The 24,576-nt window shown below is 33.7% G+C and overlaps 1 protein-coding gene across 1 annotated transcript; it reads right to left on the minus strand.

Annotated features, from left to right (window-relative positions):
• Positions 1–17,295: 17,295 nt before the first annotated feature.
• Positions 17,296–19,946, minus strand: LFY (floral meristem identity control protein LEAFY). The gene is made up of 3 exons (XM_079044728.1): positions 19,447–19,946; positions 18,896–19,305; positions 17,296–17,801 (listed from the first exon to the last, which is right to left on the minus strand). Exons 1-3 carry the CDS (start codon positions 19,928–19,930, stop codon positions 17,415–17,417), a joined length of 1,281 nt encoding a protein of 426 aa, XP_078900854.1. The 5' UTR covers positions 19,931–19,946; the 3' UTR covers positions 17,296–17,414.
• Between the last annotated feature and the right edge of the window lie 4,630 nt (positions 19,947–24,576).

Genomic DNA, 24,576 nt, shown 5'->3' on the forward strand with positions numbered 1-24,576 from the left:
TTGTGTTTCAAAGAAAGAAAACATTGTTTAAACCATAAAATAAACTATTGATTTTTTAAACTATAAAATAAACTATTGATTTTTGTAGCTCGTAGTACTTTGATTATTTCTATACTTCATCAAGATGAGATTTTTGTTCATAGATGTGAATTTCAACCACACAAACTCCCCACAATTCTTATTTTTTATTCTTTTAAATCCGATTGTCCCTTTTAATCCTCTTATCAAACAACCTTTCTTTTTTAACAAAATATTTTCTATAGGCAAGTTATTGCTTCTCACCTTAGGACAAATCTTATGATATTCTTGCATCATGTTAAAGGTTTCGAACAAAAGACTATTTTGAGATATTAAATAACATATTACTAATATAATAATACTATTTTAAAAAACTAAAATGTGTAAGAGTGGAAAATATATGTTAGAGAAATAGAGTAATAGATTCCTCCCTAACATATTTTCTAATATATCTCATAGTATTTTCCTAGAGTCCTCCTATAGTCTCATTATTCATCATCATTTCAATGGCTCTAAGACTCTCTCATTATTCATCATCATTTCAATGACTCTAAGACTCTCTCTCTCAGATCTATCTTATCATCTAAAAACTAACAAATCTTTTTATTAATAATCATTTTAATAAAAAATAAGATTGAGTGTAAATGTATACTTTCTAATTTTTATTATTTGATTGCCCAATTTTAATTTTAATACGTATAGTATTTCATGTGTATGATTGTATGTAATTATTTTGAGCTATAAAAATTTTGTTCATAAGAAAACATGGTTTAATCCAAAAACATATATTTTATTCATATAGTAATTAAGAACATTAATAAATAAAAAACTAAGTTAAACACTTGAAATATTTACTTGAAATATTTTTAGAAGATACTTAACATGGATATGGTTCAAAACATTCGAATAATGTGAATACTTTATAATATGAATAATTTAAACTGACCATATCATACATATGTAAAACAATATTTGAATAATTTAGAACACATAAGAAATATATATAGAAATTGAAAAAACATCTCAAACAGTATGCTTACATAAAGCAAAAAAAATACAAAACAAAAAGAAAACAATTTTCTCATTCCAGATACAAAAAAACAACTCAATAGATATTATAAATTATTCATCAATTTCCACAGATATATTTCATATGATACTTTCTGGAAAATATTTACAACCATTAATCAAATATATAATTAAAACTATTCATCAATTTCCAAACGTAAAGATGAGTTCTTCCCTTCCACAGTTGAAGACCACAGTAAATGCCAAACCAATCTGGGATTTCTGAAAATATGAACAAACATTAGAAAACCAAAAACATAATCAATAAAAGTGGGTCATGCTCATTTTATAAGGAAATATTGGGAAAGAATGTATACGTAAACAAGAGATGACAACGGAAAATGGTGTTAAGAAAAAACCAACACCACCGGAGGTGGTAATACTGTTTAGGATGAAGGCCGTCGGTGAGAGAAAGCGGAAATGGAGATCCGATTCAAACCAAACACAGTAAACAAATAAAATTTGAAGAAAAACATATCATCTACATACAGATCTGGATACAAACCTATGAAATCGATTGAAAGGGAGCATTTGTGGTCGCGATTCTACATCTGGGTTTGGTAAAAGGCCAACGTACGGTAGCCGAAGGTGACGAAGTTTATGATGCACCGACGTATGTGTCATTGCTGTCAATGGCTATAGTGGCGGAGATGAGTGGCTGTTGGTTTTCTATGGTGCATCGGAGGAATATAAGCGGTGATTCTGATTTCACAGTTGACAGCCAAATGTTGGTTTCACAAAAAAGGGTTTCAACAATATAAAGGCTCTGTGAATTTAGGTGTGAATTGAAGTAAATGGTGTCCTGTTTTATATCGATTCAAAATTGGTATTTCCTTTAAAACTTGTTTTTTGATTGGTTAGTTTTAGTTTACAAGGATTGCAATTGTATACCATTAGATATATTAGATGTAAAGTTAAAGGGCTAAGATTTAAGCTCCTTGTTTTAAGACTTTGGTCTTAAAAAACCTTTGGATTTCTATTATGTATGTATTATATATATATATATATATATATATATATATATATATATATATATATATATATATATATATATAGAATGGACCAAGTTCATTTAGGATGGGCTAAGCTTGCATGGATAGTCCATGAAGTTTTTAACCCATGGATCCTACAGAAATGAAAGGTCATGGTTATTAGGGTTTACATGGATATAACCCTAATCCTCCATACTATCTAAAGAAGTCCAAGGCTCTAGAAATGGCACTAGTGTGTGTGAGAACAAAGGTGGGTTGATTTCTCTAGTGCATATTATTCTCTCAAGCTTTCCAAGTTGATTTGGTGATTTATGATTCCACTTGACGCATCCACATTATTGGTGCTAGGCTCTCAAGACTCCAAGTAATAAACCACAAGAAAAGGTATGTTATTCTACTAAGTTTTTTATATTACAAGTACCCCATAACATGCTAGTTAGGTTAACAACCTTGGAAAATCAAATTTGCATGTATATTAGAAAAAACATAGATCCAAGGTTTCTAGGATTGCATGTACACCTTAGGAGTGTTAGAATGCTCAAAACTCATCAAAACTCACCTGAATCGAAGAACCCAGAAACACTGTGATTCGCTCCCTTTTTGCATTGCTTGCTCCTGCGAACCTTCTAACACCAAAACATGGTAGAATCTTAATCAAGAACCCAAATCCTTCAAGTTTCACTCAAATTCAAACTGGTCAAAAAGTCAACGGTCAACTGCCAACTGCACCTCACCATGCGACCATATATAGCTCACGTCGTCAACCACTAAAGGAAAAAATAATCGAGAATCTTGATCCTCACGACGTGACATGCATAGTCTCACGTCGTGAGATCAGTCTGAATGGCATTTTGATGCAAAAACTCCTTAATCCATTAAGCTACTAATCCATCTTCTCCAAAGGCTCCCTAACACCCCAAAGACCATAAAAATCGATGTTTTAAGGTCTTGCATGGCCAATGCAAGACTTGAGCTCAAATTAGGGCATTCATGAATAAAGGAGCTCAAAACCTCAAGCATGAGCTCAAACCTCCTCGAAACTTCATATCCATCACATATAATCACCAAGGGACTCTAAGGACCCATAAAGTTGCTAACTTTATGAAGTCCCAACACTCTAACCCATCAAACCATGGACAAACATACATAAAACCTTAGATCTAGCAATGAGGACTCATAAAGCTTGAATCTTGGTTACTTACAATGGCCCAAAGATGTTGCTAAGAGATGCAAATGAAGCTTCCAAGTTTAATCTATGCTCCAATGGTGATCCATTCTTTTTCAAGCCATCAAAAGCTCAAGAATCTCAAGGAGAGGATGGGGTTAGGGTTTCTTGTGTTTGAGGACGAAGGAGGCTGTTAAGGAGCCCTAAAATGAAGTTTATGGGGTTTAAATACGAAGGCAACCCTAAAAGATCATGGGCTTAGGCTGCATCACATCTCACGTCATGAGCACATAAGTCTCACATCGTGAGCTCAGTTTAAATCATCATTTCCATTTTATCACTTCTCATGTCGTGAGTACCTATGTCTCATGTCGTGATACCTGGTTTTACCCAAAAACCATGCCTTTGACTCCTTGAAGTCCAAAATCGATCTGCTTTAGAAACCGGGTGTTACAATTCTCCCCCACTTAAATTAGATTTCTTCCTTGAAATTACTTCTCGCTTCCACTTAAGAAGACACCCCTTGGTTCAAAACTCTGCATCCAGCTGTGGAGATAGTCAAATGGAACAACAACGGTTTAGCTTATTCTGACCCAGAATCAGATATCATGATTGGGGTCCTTATCTGCAAACCTGACTTAATGACAAGTCGCAACTAACCAATTACTCACATGATTGTAATCATAGCAATATCAAAATTCATGTGACACTCAGACTCCCAAAACAGCGCCAAGCGCACAATTATCTGCTAAAATTCTCAACGGTCTCAAAACCACCTGCACCACCCGCCTCCTCGTATTCCCAACCAGTATACAACCACCCCTATGCCAATCTAAACGACTATGGGTTTTCAGAAACCCTGGGACTATCAGCAGTCCTGGAGTTATCAACAACTTTAAGAATACTTAAACAACCACCGGTTACTAAGACTCAACTAGTCTAGTATACACACTACTATGACATCGACGATAATAAGGAAAGAGATCACATGAAACCTCATCATAAAATGAAAACAAGCCCACTAATAAGAATCCCAATAATGAGCTACTAATATATCACCATAACTTCTCAAGCATGTCAACACCCTACATTTTCTCGACTCCACCTGCTGGTCTTTGAGCCACCAGTGACCACACTATACTGCACAACGCCCGTCTATTCCACACGACTAACAAACCAACACATGGGTCTCCGCTACACAATTGTCGGCTCCATTTACAAATGTGAAATACACGATGGCTCATAGCACGTCGTGACACCAACCAACCATTGGGATGAGAAGCTTACGGGTCCTCACCGTTCTTTCCATTATCCAAACACACACATGACGACTCCCGACCAACATCCAACGGGCCTAAAGACACACTTCCATCGTTCCAATGACCGGTAGGCACCCAGTCAACTTCCCACTCAGCATTTTCCAGAAAATATAAGAGCCATACCATCCAAAAACACACACTCTTCCACAACCCACTGCCACCGACGCATCGCCAAATGAAACATGACTACGTACAACCAGCGCTAGATAGACAATTGAACTCTTGTTCCGATTTGGAAGCACAAACTTTCACACCCTCCAGTAGGAAACACAATGCTCCCCCAACCGATTGTGTTCCTTCTTAACCGTAACCTTACCCAAAAGGTGACGTGCCAGCAAATCGGATTATGCGACGAACCTCAGCTGCTATTAAACACCTTCTCATATTGACCATAATCCCACCAATGCGTAAAAGATCAGAAAAGAACTTCCAATCTTAGAAGGGATTCCAAAATTGGCCAGAAATGTTGCCAACCCAGTCGATGAGACCTGCTGAAACTGAATCTTGCGCAACCATGTTCCTACCTAAAACCTAAACATCGTTACCCCGATTTCCGATCACCCGTTACCTAAGGCCAGCTGCCACTTCAAACCAACTAAGAGCGAAAATCCCACAACCAAAAAATCGAGGGAACGCCTAAGCCACAACCAAGATACAAACTTTACTGAATTTGTCTAAGAGTTGACTCATTAATTGCATCCTTGTTTGATTTTATTGTCAAAGTAGGCAAGAGATATTATATAATGACAAAAATATGAGATATCATGTCTTTATACTTTGAAAAAATATCTAAAATAGTTATTTTTTTGTAATATGTTTTTTTGCAAAATAATGTGTTTCTTTTGAAAAAAAGGAATTTTTGAAACTTTTAATTTTTTTAATTGGGGAATATTTATAAAACAATAAGTAAGGAGTTATGTATTTTGACCTTTCATATTGTTACATACATAGTTTTTGGTTTGTGATAGTTGATATAAATTTTTTTTCACATGTATTGTTGTGTACATATGAATCATTTCTAACATAGACAACTTAAACGAGATCAATCAAAATTTTGGAAGAAAACCTATCGTAAAGCATTGTTATGGAGTAATTCTACATAGGGCTGTAAACAAACTGAACGTTCGGCGAACAGTTTATGAACCGTTTGGCGGGAAGTTCGTTTATTTAATAAACGAACGAACATGAACAAGATATCTGATTCGTTTAGTTAAACGAAGGAACACAAACAATGCACTCGTTCGTTCATGTACGTTCGTGAACGTTTGTTCATTTATGTTTGTTTGTTTACGTTCGTTCGTTTATGTTCGTTTACGTTCGTTCGTTTATGTTTGTTTATGTTCCTTTGTTTATTGAATGATTGGCTAAAAGGGAAATAGTTTTTGTCTTTTTGAAGTATTATTTGGTTATTTTTGTATGGAGTGACAAACAACTAAGTAAAAATTTATTATAATGTTATGTTTTTGTTGAACAACTAAGTAGAATGTTATTATTGTATGGAAATGTTGAACATGTGTTTGTTTCCGTTTAAGTTCATGGTTGTTTATTTATGTTCGTTTAAGTTTGTTTATGTTTGTTAGATGTTCGTTTAAGTTCGTTTGACTTTGTGTTAATTTATGTTCGTTTGTGTTCATTATGATCGTTTATTAACTAAACGAACGAACATAAACGAACACGAACACACTAAATTGTTTAACGAATGAACACGAACATAAAAAGTCTGTTCATTTAGTTGTTCGTGTTCGTTTGTTGTTCGGTTAAAGTTAAACAAATGAACACGAACATGTAACGTCCCGACTCTCAGGTATAAACTTTCAATCATGTATTTCCAACTTTTTAGGTCGACTCGACGAATTGGATGCCCTGACTCTTCGAGTAGGCACGGTTTTGGTCGCGGGTCTTAAGTGACCGACTCGACGAGTCGAAAACGGACTCGGCGAGTAGGTGCTGAAGGATGAAACCCTAATTTCTGGGGTTTCACACCCTATTTAAAGGATCATTAGCCTCCTTTGGCCTCCCCTCACCGTCCCCTTGAGCTCTGAAACCCTAATTCGTGTGTGTGCCCTATTTAGTGTGATTTTTTTTTCAAGTTGGAAGGAAGATTTTGTTGCAAGGAGCTTGAAGATCAAGAAGTGTGAGGCAAGGAATGTGTGTCGATCTGAAGTCTACCCCAGATTAGCATCATCTGAAGGTATCAAGTCATTACCTTGACATTCTCTTAGTTAGATCCTTCTATGTTTGAGTTTTGGGGCCATTTGGCATTTTGGTACTTCATTTGAGTGGTGAACCAAGATCTGAAGTTGCAACTTCAGATCTAGGCTCATCTTGGCCCTTACAATCATAAAGTCTCAGCCTTTAGCATGCTAGTGTGATCCCTTTTTCTAGAACCACTTCTTTAGCTTGATTTAAGTCATTAGCACCTTGCATGTACGTAAAGTTTGCAACTTTACGTAAGAAGTGTGCCCTAGAAGCTTAGATCTGCAATATGGAGCCTTTGCATGACTTAAAAAGCATCTGTATGGTTGAAGGATTGAAGGGACTCGGCGAGTCGCAAGGTCGACTCGGCGAGTCATATGAAGATAGTCATGTACTCGGCAAGTTGGATGAACAGCTCGGCGAGTCCGATGAAGATTGCATTGGGCTCGGCGAGTCAGTCGAATGACTCGGCGAGTCGGCTAGGGTTTTCCCAACCTTTGGACACGTATGAACCCGACGAGTTGTAAAAGGGGAAACTCGACGAGTTGGCCAAGGAGTTTGCGGCTACTGACATTAGGAACTCGACGAGTCGCTCAAGTGACTCGGCGAGTTAGCAGGATATGCAAGGAACTCGGCGAGTGGTTGGTGGTACTCGACGAGTTGAGGTCAATGTGGACTGTTGACCTTGACAGTTGACTTTGGCTTTGACCAAGGGTTGACTATTGGACTTCTGGGGTATTTTGGGAATTGAAAATTTACAAGCATGGTTCTACGGTGCATTCAGGTGGTGGAGTTGTACCGGCAATCCAAGAGCTTGATTTTATCTTCGAGTCGACAGTGCGAGGTGAGTTACCTCACTATACTAAGGGGTCTAAGACACCAAGGTCGGCCCATTGGATATGTTATCCTAGCAGTGTTAGAAGTTGAGTATGAATTAGTGTTGCATGCTAGTGGTTATGCCAGTTAGGTAGATCTGTAGGACTACCTGTGTTGTTATATGATTATCTGCATGCTCAGTAGTTATGTTATATGTTGATATGTTATGTGGGATGGGTTGAGGATGTACCGCTTCGTGCGGTGACAAACAAACCCTATGAGCATTCCAGATACGAGCTGTGGGCCCGGTAAGCAATCCAGACTCGGACTGTGGGCTCGATGGCAATCCAGATGTGAGCTGTGGGCCCGGTAGACAATCCAGACTCACACTGTGGGCCCAGGGGTATTCCAGTATGTAAAGCTGTGGACCCAGTACATGTTGTTATTTGTATATGTATTATGTGCAGTGTATCGGTATTTTGAGGAACTCACTAAGCCTTGGGCTTACAATTTCAGTTTATTGTTTCAGGTACATCTGGGGATCGCGGCAAGGCGAAGATGTGATCATACAGCTCCTCATATTTATGTTTATGTTTCTGGGATACTCTGATATTATACCTTTTGAAAACAAGTTTTGTAATAACTAATGGTTTTTGGATTGTTTAAAAAGTTTTAAATTGGCTTGAATTTTATGAGTGTTACAGAACAAGCCTCTGTTCGTGTTCGTTTGGTTCGTTTACAGCATAATTCTATGTATATAGAAAAGAATCAACAAGTTCAAGTACAACTTGGTTTTATTGTATTTCTAAAAAATCATAAACTTTAAAATATATTATTCTCAATAATTTATTTGCCACACATTCTTCCAAGGTACTTGATTTACCTGAAATCATAGCTATCCTTCAAGTCCAAGCATCATTTCTCCTTCATTCTCATTCCACTTCCACAAATGCATCCCCTATGTAATGATGTTTCCATGTAACGAACGTTTCTAATAAAATAAGACGCTTTTATTTACCGTTAATATGTTAATATGCATTTTCTTTTTAGATTACAATTTCATATATACCATTTTTCCTTTCTTTCTTTCTTTTTTTTTTTGTTTTTTTTTTGTTTTTTTTTTGTTTTTTTTTTTTGTAAAAAACCAATAAAAAAAGTGATTAATGATTCACCACAAGCTCACTCACTAGTTTGAGAATAATTGTTATGAATTTCGTAAATATTAATACGAAAAAAGTGTTTTCTCCACTTTCATCTTACGTAATAATGAGCTAAAAAACTTATTAAATTTAATTAAACCAATTAAAAAAAAGAAAATTAAATAAATAATCAGTGTGGTTTGGGAAATTTTAATTTATAAGTTTGGTCCATATATTTTATTTTTTTCGTTCAAACACTTCATGAAAAATTAGTTTGTTGCTTATTTGGTCCCTTCTATTGTTTTTGTTTGATTTTTATCGTTAACCTTGTTAAAATGACAACTTTCTCATCTTATTATTATTATTATTATTAGTTATTGTTAATTCAATAGATGCCCGTTAGGGTGCTTTTTATTAGGCACAATTAGACTAAACAAAACATAACTAAAAAGAGAAAATTCGGTAAATGACCAAAAAAGAGGGGTTTTTTGAAAAAAATGACAATGAAAAAACGGATTTCGGAATCTGACCATAGGATCCGCAGAACACCCTCTGCAGATCGAGTAAGCCATCTGAGGAAATGGAAAACCTCTACGGATCTTGGGTTTTTTAATTTTTTTTTCGTTTTTTTTTCATTTATTCATATTAATTTTTTTAATCGCATAAGGTATTATATGATTATATTGTAAAAAATTTGACAAAAAAGTTAAAAGTAATGAACTTATGTTTAATATCAGTCCATAGAGCTGTTTGGGAATCCACAGAACTGTTATCAGATGATCAGTGTACACCTCTGCGGATCAGTGTACACCTCTACGGATCAGTGTATAAATTAGCATACCGGTTAAATATTGTATCAACTCACCCCGGTATTGAAAAATATAGAAATGACCTCCAATGCACCAACTTCTTCGAATGCAAATATAGAAATTTGAAGATGAACTCGTATTATAAATAAAAAAATGCAACTCTTTACGAAAAATTCAACGATCATCTATGACTATTTATACACTCTTCAACTCCTTAGAGCTTTTTGTCAGTCCGTAGTGTTGTTTGTCAGTCCGCAGTGTTGTTTGTCAGTCCAGTCCGCAGAGCTGTCTTTAACCAATAATTGTGATCCATATATTACAATTTTTTATTAAAAGGTAAATATTAATAAATAAAAGGTACACATTATTTATTAAAATATAACAACGTCAACGGACCAAAACTAAGGTTAACATAAAAGTAAATAGAAACTAATATTAGTTGTCATCCATGCATTACAATTCAAGTAAATTGTCGTGGAGGTAAGACGACAACACTTTCAACTGGTATTTCCCAATGCATAAGGTTTGGAATAGGATTTACCATCTCAGTTTGATAAGCATTTTGATACACCGCAGTAGTTAACTTATAATTTAGCATAAGTTGGATTTCTTCAATTTCAAGCATTTGTAGTGATGTTATAGCATGATGACAAGGTATATCGCACTTTTGTCATTTCCCGCAAGTACAAATGCCACGATCTAATTGCACGGATTCGGTGGTTATATACTTACTCACTTCATATCTGTCACCAATAATATGCCTAACCCTACAACCATCGGAGTTGATAAATCTTTTTTGAAGCACCTTAAGTGCATAAGGGGTCAGAAGACCATGAAATTCCCCTGTGAAATTAACTGAATCATCAAATAAAAATTATGATGCAATAATTTATATTAAAACATATCATTATTACCTCCGAATGCAACACGTTGACCATACACTCCTTGCATGAAGTCATGGACCATTTGAATGATTGTTGTTATTGGTAATTCATGCCTGTTTGTCATTATCCAATTGACGACATCAGGAATGTCAATGAATTTCACATTGAAACGTACTTTAGGGAAAAATGTCATACCCATTTTGCAATGGCAATATTGTCAAGCTAGTGACGATCATTCCCATTCACCTCATTTTGTAAGGTGTTCAAACTCCCATAAAAATCAGATACATTATACGTTTTGCATGTCTTCCAGAACAACTGCTCCATAACTGTATTGTTTCTGGTGGAAGCCCGTATTTTCTCAGCTATATTTTTACAACAATAACCATGATATGAATCAGGATAGACTCTCTGTACTGTGAAGTCTATAGAGTCAGACATATGGCTTATGAAACCAACTTCCATACTGTCACCTAAACATTCTTTCAGCCTCCTCATGAACCATACCCATGACTCGTCACAGTTTATGGTTCCTAAAGCAACTCCTATAAGTAGGGGTTCATGATTTCCATTTAAAGCAACCGCAATGTGCATGGATGTTATGTAAGTCCCAATTAGAGGTACGTGACAAACGAATATGATTGGTATCATAGACGTGAGAAACGTACGAATCTGCAAGAAAAGATAAGAATAATAGCCAGTTAACAACTTCAAATAACCAAAAATTTAGTATAAAGGATTACATACCATGCATCCCAATGCCACAAAACAAAATTGGAAACGATTGTACATATCTTTCTTAATGCACGTGAAGGTGTTGGGATTGGTTATTTGCAGATTATGAAAGAAAATCGGTAGGTTATTTGCAGATTATAAAGGACAAAGTACACTATGACAACCCATTATAATCTCACCCAAATAGATGAAGGGTTGTGCTATAAGTACCCCCTTAACCAATTTTACCCCCCCTAACGTCAATCAAATCAACTTTTTACTTTTGATTTGACATTATTTTTTTTCTTTTTCTTTTTTTTTTCTCCTTTTTGTTTTTGATTTTTTTCCTTTTATTATTATTATTATTATTATTATTATTATTATAAATTTCAATAATCAGAAAAAATTCGGACTACATTTTAAATTTCAGATGACATATTAAAATTCGGTAAACATTATAAATTCGCACGACATTATAAAATTCGAACGACTTTTTTGTCCGTAATTAAAAAATATAAAAGAATATTTAAAAACCGATTTTATATAGTCATTTGAATTTATAATGTCGTCCGAATGTTAAAATTTTGTGCGAAATTAATAATAATAATAATAATAATAATAATAATAATCAAAATATAATAATAATAATAATAATTAAAAAAGAATTAAAAACAAAATAGGAAAAAAAACAAAAAAAAAAAAACAACAAAAGACAAAAAATCAAATCGGGGGTGGAATTGGAAAAGGAAGAAGGGTACTTATAAAAAACCCATAGACGAAAGACATTTTTTTCTTTTTTGCATTTTACGATAATAACCCTCTTAGTAACGTGTCTCTAACCTGAGTCTCCAACTTTCTCGTTATCCTTTATTCTTTAAATAATTATCTTCTTTAGATAATCATCACAAGTCACCCAAATAGGAATACGACTCTCAATTATTGATTAGTGCATTCTCATTCTTACCAGCCATCCACGATTTCTCGTAAGTGCATTATGATTGTCATAATCCCAAGGTACGATTTTTGTTTAAATTTCATCTCTTCACTTACCTGATAAACGATTTATGGATTCTTTCTCTCCTTATTCACTTACATGTATCTGTTAGTTATCAGTAAACAATTTCTTAATAAATTATTTCTTAACAAACGATTTTTTGATTTCTTTGATTTCTAGACAACCGATCGCTTGCTTGTTAGTTATCAGTAATCAAGAAATCATTTATCAAGATTTCTTGATAAATGGTCTATTATATTCACTTACATGATAAACGATTTCTCACCAGTTCCATCCTATTCTTTCTTTCGTTATTCACTTATATGATAAACGATTCCTAAATTTATGTTTATTAATTTCGACCGGCTTAAAGTTAGAGTAATCACTACCGATTTGCAAATGTTTCTTTAGAAGTAGTCACTACTGAATTGCTTCAGATCAATAAGATTAGTATTTTCTTTGGGAGTATGAAGTTTGGTTCTTGTTGTCTTTATGTTTTCATGTTGGACCATGATCCTCTATCAGTTTTTTTTTCATGATTTTCTTTACATGCTGATTGTCAAGTATATGCATCTTTCTAAAAGTTAATGCCATATGTAATCTAGTGGATTATTTTGACATTATAGTTTCTCATTACAAATCCTGTGATTGCAGTTCTTGACCAATAATCTGTAGCATAGCATGTATATATGAAACTAGTAGGTTACTATGATAAATAGAATGTTATTTTTTACTTGGTTTTATAAACTGTATATATACAAGAAACGGGGCCTATAGGGACGACATATGTCGTCTCTATAGGTTCAAAAGTCGTCCCTATAGGTGTCGGGGACGACATGTCGTCCCTATAGCTCTCGTCACCATAGGCCCGTCGCAATAGATCTTTTTAGTCGTCGCTAAAAATATCGTCGCAATTGGTAGCCTTTACAGACGACATGTCCTTCTATTTTGGTCCGTCGCTATAAGTTGTTGGTCTCCATAGATAAAGCTATAGAGACGACATGTCGTCTCTATAGGTTCATCTATAAACATAACTTGTCGCCTCCATAGATGCAGTTATAAAGACAAATATGTCGTGGTGGTAGATGCCCAGATGTCGTCTCCGTAGATGCACCTTTAGAAACGACATGTCGTCTCTATAGATGGACTTGTAGAGATGACATGTCGTCCCGATAGATGCAGCTGAAAAGAAAAATACATTATGTTTGGGATAATATGCTACAGACTCTTTCATGGCTCAATCAAATCAACCAAAGCACCGAGCTTCAAGAACATTTATTCTAGATAATGTTTGGGATAATCGTTCATTATGGCTATAGCTCTGGCCTCTACATCCTGAAACATTAGATATCAAGGAATTCTAAAAGTCAAAATGATATTTATGGGACCTGAAGCCGAATGTTTAGTGATCTCTCCACAGCAGCCCAGACTTCTACTTTTCTAGTAGTTGTTTCTTATTACCAAAAGAAGGTCAGTGAAAAAACAATGAAGCTTAAGGCGCAATGTAGCAAACCAAAAGAAACCTGCATTGCTTCAATCTGCTTCAAAAGAGGTCTTGTTGACTCAGGAACTTGCATAACCAGCTTTTCGCATCTATGCTTACTTGCCTGATAAGAAATAAAACATACAAGACTAGTTTTCTAACAAAAAGAAGGAACAAAATGTGTACATAGTGCCTTATTTATAGAAACAAGGTTGTGAACACATACCTAATATCGTTTTTGGAGGTCATCAATTTCTCTCCTTAACATATCTTCTCTATAAACTTCCTGCAAAGAGAAACTTTTTAGTTTATTAACTACATGTAAAAATTGCTTTTTTAAAAAAAAAAAATTAAGTATTAGAAATTTGGTATCATTTGGAGATACATAAAGTTATACTAAAAAATCCTCCTATTAATGTGAACCAAATTAACTAAAGTATTCCAAGCAAAAACATGTTGCTCCTTTCTGCACAAAGTTTGTCTTAATTCTTCCAGAGTTTGAATTACCAAATTAATCTCAATTTCCATGTCAAGATTAAGAACAAAAATTGTAAATTCATGGTTATTTAGTAACAAAATGCACACGACATTCTGTATAAACCAAGAAAACACCAACCCAAAAAGACCATAAAAAAATTAAATGCAAGGTGTCAAGATATATACCACAGGGTTGTCTCCATTTCTAGCAAAACTGCAAATCGCTCAGCATAATCACATAATCTATACACGGAAAAAATGACACATCAAAATCATGTCTTTAGCATTATTACTAACTTGATTCATATCCATTTAAAGTTCAAAGCAAGTATTATTTATGCAATAATAATAAGACTCACTTGAATAATGTATCTATTTGTGTCTTCTAGTTTGAGTCTCTTTGAGCCTTTCCAGCATTAGCTTTTCATTACAGTAAAAGGCCAAATAATCCATACCAATATCACCTTTCATAAACACATCATGATACTTTACCCTGAAAAAACAAAACAAGTAATTGACATGCAAACAAGAGTACTATTTAAATGACTCACAACACAATCATAGTTAGTGCATGAGTTAGTCCTTTTAGTTAGTTAACTCAAGTTGTTACGTGTATCAGGTATGATAGTGTAGATAGTATATTGTTAGGATTTCATACAGACATTAAGAGTTTTTACTTAAATTATGATATGAGATTGGCTAAATTACAAAACACAAGTTCCAAAATAGAACACTAAAACCTAACTCCTTCCTATCATTCAAACTGATAAACAGATAACAGAAAGACTACTACTTATCTATTTGAAAGAGAATCATTCAATGTTAACAACCATGTCAAACCTAGCTATCAACCATAGATATGCACTTTTTTCAGTTGTGTATAAGTTCATATTCCAAATTTTCTTCTAATATCTACCAATTTCAATTACATTAACATGTTCTTAGCCACATTTTCAATATAAACTTATACGATAGATATGTGAACTCAAACAAACTAAGATAGCACACTAATGTATCCAAAACAACATTGCAAGGCTTAGTAGTTATTACTTCATGAACTCCACCACTATTGTCAATGTTAATCACTCTATGAGCAGTTCCAATGATAAAAACACTTGAAGGATCAAATCAGCAACAAAAACATGAAGAAATCAGACAAGTATACATCATAAAATTAGAGACATACCTGTTGAAGAAGATGAGAGCTGTTGGAGAGAAGCTGCAATCTCAGTTGAATGACCGTCGGAAGCAGTAGACTGAACCAGAGGTCGCCAGAAGAGAAGGAGTAGGGACCGGCGCTGAAGTTGTTCTTTCTATGAGGTAGCTGGCAAGAAAAAAAACCTGAAATTAAAAGAGAGAGTAAGGTGAAGCGGAGTTGCGATCGCATTTTCCGGCCACGAGAATCCGTGAAAGCAAATAATAAAAATCCAGAAGGAGTCAATTGGAATCGGAATCCCTGGTTTGGAGGAGGTGTAAATGTGATTTGAAGAAAGTTTGAGGGTGGTGAAGGGGGGAGACAGGTGCGGAAAGGAGAGAAATGGTAGTGGTTTAGAAGAAAAAGAAGAAGAAGAAGAAGAAGAATAGGGGAGGTGGTTACCTGGTCGTTGATGTGGTGCCGGGGAGAAACAAATCACCCTCCAGAAAAAGCGAGAGAGAAGACTGGAACAAAGGGGAAAAGGGCTTCTAATACCTATGGGGACGACGTGTCGTTCCTGTATCCTCAAACAAAACGACACCACTTCCTATTTTCCAATTAAATATCCTAAAAATATATATGTATTTAATTTTATTTATTTCTGGGACAATATGTCGTCCTTATAAGTTTTACAAAAAAGCGCCAAACATTTTTCGTTCCCGCCTTACCTATAGAGGTGATTGTCGTTACTATAGCTTAAAAAGTCAAACATTATTTATAAACCTTATAGAGACAACATGTCGTCCCTATAGGTCATCTATAGGGACGACTTTTGTCGTTCCTATAGGTTTCGTCCCTATAGATGTTTATTCTTGTAGTGTGCATGGATATAGATTGTAACCATTTGCTTATATTTGTTAAAATATTATAGAGTTAAATTAAGTTGTTAATGTACCTAACTATAATTAGACTTTGGTTAAATGAAAGTCATGAAAAATAAGCTCAAATGAGAGATCTGAGTCAAAGTACATTACACACACTTTCGAAAAAGATCTATAGAAATCAAGGTTGTAAAAATCGTTTGACGTTAGCTAGTCGGTGGACTGAGGTTAAGGGATTAATCGGCTAGGCGGAGATTAATCGGGGGATTAATCGGAGACCATTAATTGCTAATATGTTGGATTTTTAAAAATTAAATATGACTAATATCATATAAAAGTTCATGAATATCACTAATATCATAACAAAATAGGTTTATATGATTAATAAAAGACTAATCATACCTTAGATAGTTTCTATTGAGATATAACTTCTTCAAAGTGTTAAAATTTCTTGGGGTTCTACTACTTCACTCTTTGTGTATGTAGGGGTTAATCGCTAGGCGCCCTCTAATCGGTCGAGTAGCGCCTAGGGATTAATTGGAGATTAATCGGGACCTAGTCGGGATTTTTACAACACTGATAGAAATACAACATATCCTCCGTGAATGTGATATTAATTGTATAACCGAGTTACATATGGATAGAAATCCCTTTGCACTTTTGGGTGAGTCGCTACAAACTCTTGGCCGGTGGATTGTAAGATAATGGTTTTGTGGGATGTTATTAATTCAAGGGTTTTGCAGGATGCTATTAATAGACATAATATATAGGAATGGAAAGACATTACAAGTTCATGACCTACAAATAAGGAGAAATACTTTAACATGAAACACTCACAAGTGCATGAATGTTATTGAGAGGTGTTTTGATCAAGTGTTACCTTTTAGTTTATCCAATAAGAATTATGTTTAACATTCATATATTCAATAGGAACACACCTTTTGAGTGTGTAAACCTATGAACCTAGTCAAACAAATGAACATATATATATACCTCGGTCACAAAAAAAAAAAAAGGATGATCATATTCGTAATTGGTTTAGTTTTTGCATGTATGTATTATCAAATACACTAGTGTTAACGAACGCCAATACTATTTGTTTCTAACATATACGAATCCAAATCATAATTGAAATTTAATAATAATGATCCAAATTAAATAAATCAAAGGTCATTATAAACCAACATATTTATAACACCGATGCAATCACAAGCATTACTACAGTCATTCATCGTATACACCGCATGAAATTTCAACTAAAACTTCCATAATTATCTTAGTAAACAACCTGCCCATAAAGTTCATCCCACAAACATTAATTAACCTAAAACTGGAGATGAGCACCACCGCTACAACCAACGACGGAAGTTGAAGCAGCAGTAGCAGCTGCCATGGCAGCACTGCTGCGTTCAGCATGACAGAGCTGCCGGAGTTTGGTTGGAACATACCATATCGAAAGACGTTGATGTGTGTTGAATATCGCATCAATGTCCCAACCTTGTCGAGCTGCAATCGATACCAATGGCTTGTAGCAAGCCTGCCTCCAAGCTCCGACATTCTCACCTCTCTCCTTGAAAGCCCTCCTCAGTCCATTCGAAGCAACCTCATCAAGACAATGCAGCGCATAGCAATGAACGTAGTGTCTCATTTTTGGCTTGTTGATGTAGCTCGCACCTGCCTTCTTTGCAAACCTAAACACCTGGTTCGTCACCTAAACAAAACCCGACCCAATATGATAACCAGTCAGATATGTTTATTTAATAAATTATAGATCATCCTTCATTCTTCAAGTCAAATATTTATATTTATTTGTGATGAATACTATACATGTGAATTAGGGTTAGAAAAAGGTAAAGGGGGTAGGTGGAGTGCAGATCCGTACAACACGTGTCGACTGGGGGGACAGATCCAGCTATTGGTTGTGAGGCAGATGTACTGTACATGTGAATGATTCTAGGACTCCATCTTTCTCTTGTCACACACAACTTTCTCTAAATTTACCGGACAATACAAATCTTTAATACTGACCACACTCCAAATCATCACTTCTTTACCCTTTCCATTATGTATCTATGTGCATTTAAATATGAAAGAAGATGACAAATTCATGCAAGAAATGTATCCTATATAAATTTCAAAGAAAATACTCTAAAAGGCAAAGCCCGATATTTAATAAAAAGATAGTATGTTTATAATAAAAAACCTAACTTTCCAAATTTAATGTAAAAGGACTTGTATTTTGTATTTGAATGAACAGATTTTGATTTGAATACAAGTTTTTAACTTAGACTTCTAAAAAATGATTCATTGTCATATTTTTCTAAAATAAAAATCGTTTTGAAACACAATTGTATTAAGGTAAAATTTGCCAAAAATAACCTATGTAATTTAGGGTTAATCATTTGTATTTCTATTATTATTGGCAGGATATAATTACTAATGCTTATCTTAATATACTTTAATCATGGTAATAATTATAATTATAAATAAAAAAGATTTGATAGATGTAATGAGTATTTACTGTCTACTAGCTAGCTTCTCATGATTAGTAATGGGGACTAAATAAGTATGGACAAAAAAATTATCTAAAAACAAATCGTTTACTTTTGAAAGGAAACAAAAGTATAGTTACAATGTTGTAAAAATTGGTTGCCCAAATAAATAAACTTCGAATTTAACATTGTTTTAAAAAATAAAAAGTTAGATAAATATTTATATCTTTTAAATTTTATAATAGTTATCTTTATATAAAGTTATTATTCTTTATCAATATGAATATGTTGGAAAATTAGAAAATGATAATACCTTTGTTGGACATTTTTCACCCCTCTCTTTCGCAATACTCTGAACTTGGATCAAGAAATCACGGCACTGTTCGTATAGATGAAACAGGTAATCAAGTCCATTCTTTTTTCCACGCGCCACCTCCCCCGGCTCAGTCACAATGAACGGATGCTCTCTCTGCCGCTCTACTCCGCCACCGCCACCATTCTCTGGATCGTCCTCACTTTCATTCTCGTAATTATCATCTCCTCCAACCACTTGTGAAGACGATCCGATTCTACCCTTTACACGAATTTGCTTGCCCCTCCGTTGGTTACCTTGCTTCGCCTTTCCTCCTGCACAGCTCCCAATCGCCGCCATCTCCCATGCACCTCCGCCACCGCCACTCCCCGCAGCTTCATTTTCTTGTTGCACCGGTTCTTCTGACAAGCCTGTGCCAAAAAAAATATAAAAAACAATAAAACTTAGAATTTTATCAAATATTCAAATAGTGATAAACTTCAAAACATACCAAACAGAAGGTAATTATTTTTTATGTTTCTGCATGGAAAAATGTATGAAAATACACGAACCTTCTTGAGATAGAGCGTCAAGGGTGTTGGTAGTCTCGGAAGAAAGAAGGTAGCGCCGCCTCGAATCCTCCTCCTCCTGGCGGCGTCGCTCCGCTCTGACGGCGGCTTTGATGCCGTACCTCTCACCAACAAGTAAATCCCATCGGAAAATATGGGACAAGCTGTTCATCATCTCGTCGAGCTCTTCGTCTTTCATGTCCAACAGCGTGTTCGCCGTGAACCCGAGCTCCGCTATCTTCGTGGCCGTGAAATACCGTACACCGTAAGCATGGAACACCTCCTCCAACCCTCCAAGATCCCTGCTATCACGGACCAAATAGCCACCCATTCCCGCCGAGGTTGCGACCATAGACGGAGGAGGAGGTGGTGGTTGCTGCGGCTGTTGTTGTAATGTTATGGGTTCGTAAATACGGGACGTAGGCGGAGCCAGGGCGGCTCTGGTGTCCCACTTAAACAAGTTCGCCGAGAGTGTTTCAGGGTCCATTTTTATTTCACATGCAGTTGAGTCCTTATCGCTGGACTTCGTGTTTGTCTCGTTTAGGCTTTTTAAAATGCACTGTTTTCTGCAATGACGAAATTACCCTTTGTCATGAACTGAAATTTTCTATTTTCAGCCAACTTTTTGGCTTTTCATTTTTGTTTTTTAAATAAAAACGTGTTGGATTTAAACCGATCAGGTTCCAACTGTATTGGATAGTTAAAGCCCAACCAGACGATATTGAACTTTACCAGTTGTACAGTAATAGTAAAGCAAGCAGCCATAGTCAATAAAGTTTAGTTATGGTCCTATTTTAACCCTTTCTCTTTCACAAAACTTCACCTGCCCTCCTTTTAAAATAAGTGAAAAACATCATAAATCCAAAACACGCATCAAACACTCAGACTCGAATTTAAGTTATAAAACAATAAGTTTTGGACCCAAGCCACTAGCTAAGAAAAGAGCACCTAAAGAAAAATAAAAATATAAGAACTTATTATACTTTTAAACAATATGGAATTACCATTAATTTGTAAATTATGTATTTATCATTGTAAATTACCAATTTTTTACTTTAACAAACTAGTATAAACTTTTCAATTACTTAATAATTCTCTTTATGTATTTTGAATAAAAGGTAATAGAATATTACAAATTTATATATTTATCTATATCGAGAAAGATAGAAGCTTTTTGTTGTTGTAATCGTTGTTAGGTTGCTTGGCCGGTGGTCCAAATCATCATAGTGAAAAACGGTTTGAAATGACTTTATATAACTAATGTGCAAGGAAGGTCTGAAATTCTTGCCTCATTTTGGAAGTATGTAATCTTGAATTTGAATCTAGGAATATATATATAATTTTGATGGAATAGTGGTTAATGTTATCGACAATGACATTATGACAATAGAATGTTTTAAGTTTTAAATATACAATGCATAAGGCATTATGTATAATTGGGAATTTTGGAATAATGACATCGAAAATATAAGTTGATTATTTCTAAAGTCTTGATAATAAAATCCGTATTTAATAAGTTATCTCTATATAGTAATAAAAAAATAACTTTAATATCTTTTTGTCATGTGTCATTCTAATACACATTCTAATCAATATTATGTTATGTGTCACTTTATTGTTTCTCAATTTTAAATTTCTCCAATAAATTAGCAATAAATATGGTCAAGAAATGAGGATATAATCTCATAAAATCAACATTCCGTTTTCAAAATGTTATAAACAAACAACTATTAAATACATAATCAAGTTAGATACTTTAAATGATTAGATGTACAAATTATGTAAAAAAAATATTTGTTTGCATGATTAATGATTGTTATTCTTACAGTCTTTATTTTCTTTTATTAATGTCAGCCAACCGTGTAGTACACAGGTTACCACTTAGTATGGAAATATAGACGTATCAGGTAGCATTTGGTACATAGACTGGATGGAGCATAACTGGATTGAACATGGTTGAACATAATAAATTATTTGCAAGGTGTTTAGCAAAACTAGAACACATTAAAACAAGATACTAAAATTACTAAATTATCTTTAGTACCAAATAATAAGAAATAACCAGATAACTAGCATATGTTCCTAATTAATTAAGAATAAGAATAGTAAATCTTTATTAAAGCCTTATAAATGGATTTGAATCCTCTTTAATAAATGAATGTTTTTTTTGCCACTTGACACACTTTCATTCAATTTGCCAAATATCATTTTGTGGTTATTTTGAATTAATTTTTTTTCCACATGTCATTTTATGAGTTTTCTATTTTATTAAATTGTACATAATATTTTAATATAATAATTGCAATAAATATGATAATAAATGGATATTAATTTTACTAATAAACTTACCTTTTAATTTTAAAATTCAAAAATTAAAGCTCATTAGTTTCTTTTCTTTATTTAAATTATTTGTTTAAATTTAAAAAATAAAATACATTTTCATTATAATAAATCTTTATTTTTTTATTTTCTTATAAAATTAAAATTTTCAAGTATTTTGACCTTTATATTTATTTTTATTTTTTTTAAAATTAACTCATGTAATACATAGACACCACAACTAGTTAAATAATAAATCAAAAAAATAACTAGTACCAAATCAGAATTAAAAGAACACCCAATTAAAAACATTGATGTTGTAAATATTAATAGATTCCAATATAAATAAATAGAATAAATAATTTGAGATGAGATGTTTTGGGAAAATGTAATTAGTTGTGCACATAGATTAGAAAATTAAAAGTAGACACATCTTTACTTCATTTTTGTTTTCTTTATGTTGAAGAGGACCCATTAACCTTCATCAACATGACCCACCATCTTGACCTTCATTTCAAACTATGTAAACGCCATTTTGCAACATGATCTTTCCCCATCCTCTCAACCTAATATCACACAAGGTAAATCTCTACTATCGGTATAATGCCATCTATCAAGAAAAAAATTATCGCTAAAAAAGAACACCACGAGGACATAAAATGAGGAAAACATCTCTATAATGAGGTAAAGATTTTGACATATATAGAAAACAACTTCTTGTTTCTTCTCCTGAAAAATGAGTGATTAAGCTCTTGTTTTACATTTGTGAGAAGTTGTCAAAATATTATTCAGTTCGATTAGGTTTTTTTCTTATCATTAGCAGGGGTATTGAATGGAACATATATGTAAGGGGAAGATGACAAAGATACAAGAGGGCATTTTGAAAGGGGCGTGTTGGTGGTGAAAGCAAGTGAAGGAGGAACATCGATGGTGGCAGTGGTGAGCATAAAGAGGGGAAGGGGAAGGTCATCAAAAGGTCACTAGGGAAAGTGAATTAATGGTGGTAGATAGTTTAAAGGCATCATGGGTGTTTTCATAAATTTAATTTTGGTGCCGATGTGTTCCATCCTTTTGGGTGGGAATAAAATTTTATTAATTAGTCCTATAAGAATTGGTGAATGTCCTACTTTTTTCTTGTTTTGGGCATGCAAAATGCTTCCAAAAAAAATCTTTTTATGTCCAATTTCGTCCAATCCCACCTACCAAATGTTGCCTTAATGTGATAACTTGTGTTTTGACAAATAAATGAAAGAGATTGATAAGAATATATATATATATATATATATATATATATATATATATATATATATATATATATAAAGAAAGGGTGTTTGAAATATGTTTTAGGGTTAATTATATAAAAAAATGCAAATGGGTAATGTGTAACTTGAATACATTATAAAAGGAATAAAGAATGAAAGTATGTGTAATTGGACTAAGTTATGTGTATTACACCTTGTAAAAGCAAATGCTACTGAATTTGGACATTTAGACGTTGCGTAGTAAGCGAGAACATTATAGTGTGATAATGTGTTTGTTTGCATATATTCGATCACAATTTAGTTAAGTTATACTAGTATAAGGAAATGTTTAGTGAACTACAAAGAAAGGCTAAATAGAAATGAAATATCATAAGTAAAAAAGCGTATTTAAACATGAATAAAAGTTTGGAAAATTTCTCCAAACTTGAATAATATGATTCCTTATTATGAGAATATTCACGATATAACGAAATAACAAAGTTTGGTCCAAGAAAAGAAGTAATTTTCTTAAGTCTAAAAGTGAACAAAAATAGATACGATAACCTAAAAATTCATAGCTTTAGCACATAAGAGTGCATATTGGCATGAAATGGAATTGTAATATTATTTTTATTGTACTAGAAGTATTTAAGAAACAAAATGCGAGAAAAGTAAGATATAAAATAGTTTCTATTTGTAAAAACTTTAACGGATCAAATTGCCAAAAGAATATATAAGTGTAAAATAATAGATGTTTTGAAATGTAACCATTAATACGAACCTATAAAGATGCTATAACTTGAAATTTAATAACATTCCATCCTAAAACATAAGAAAAACACATTTCGAGAAAGTAGGATGCTTAAATGAGAAAAGTGTCAAAAAGGCCCAAGACATGATTTGGTTTAAACGGTCCTATAAACCTTCATACATGTTTAAATCATTAACGGTACATGTATGAACTATATAACATGGAGTTTAGCACATGTACATAAGAAAAATGGATAAGTTGTAAAAATAGAACAAAAAAATAAAATTTCCAAAATGTCTTATTAAGATTTTATGAACTGTGTTTAACCATTGAAATAGAGCTAGAATAATGTTTGAATAAATAGATTAACACAACCATTAAATAGTTATGAGTTTTGGAGCAATTTGCTAAAATAAAGTAAGATGCTACAATGTGAATAAGAGACCTAAATGGTATATGACACTTCTTAACATATATATATATATATATATGTTCTTGTGAAATATAGAAATCCCACCATCCTTTGAGACTACCAGTAAAACTGGAAGTAATAATATTAACAATTTGAAGTTGAGTATTATTATGAGCTTTATAAGCATTAGCAGCCATGGTCATTTCTTGTACAATATTCATAATTTGATGTTCAGAATGACCATCAACATTCCATTCATAAACAGAATTATCATCATATTGAGAACGATCAAATTGAAAAGTCCGTTCTTCTAGTTGAACATCTGGAAGAGAGGGCCTATTCCAATACTTTCTTATGGTTGGCTTTGGATTCTTTCCGAAAGAGCTTCGCTTTGATTGATGAATTTTATT

The sequence above is a fragment of the Lactuca virosa genome, chromosome 4, assembly GCF_052849685.1.
Source record: "Lactuca virosa cultivar CGN04683 chromosome 4, Lactuca_virosa_CGN04683_v6, whole genome shotgun sequence".
Classification (NCBI taxonomy): domain Eukaryota; kingdom Viridiplantae; phylum Streptophyta; class Magnoliopsida; order Asterales; family Asteraceae; genus Lactuca; species Lactuca virosa.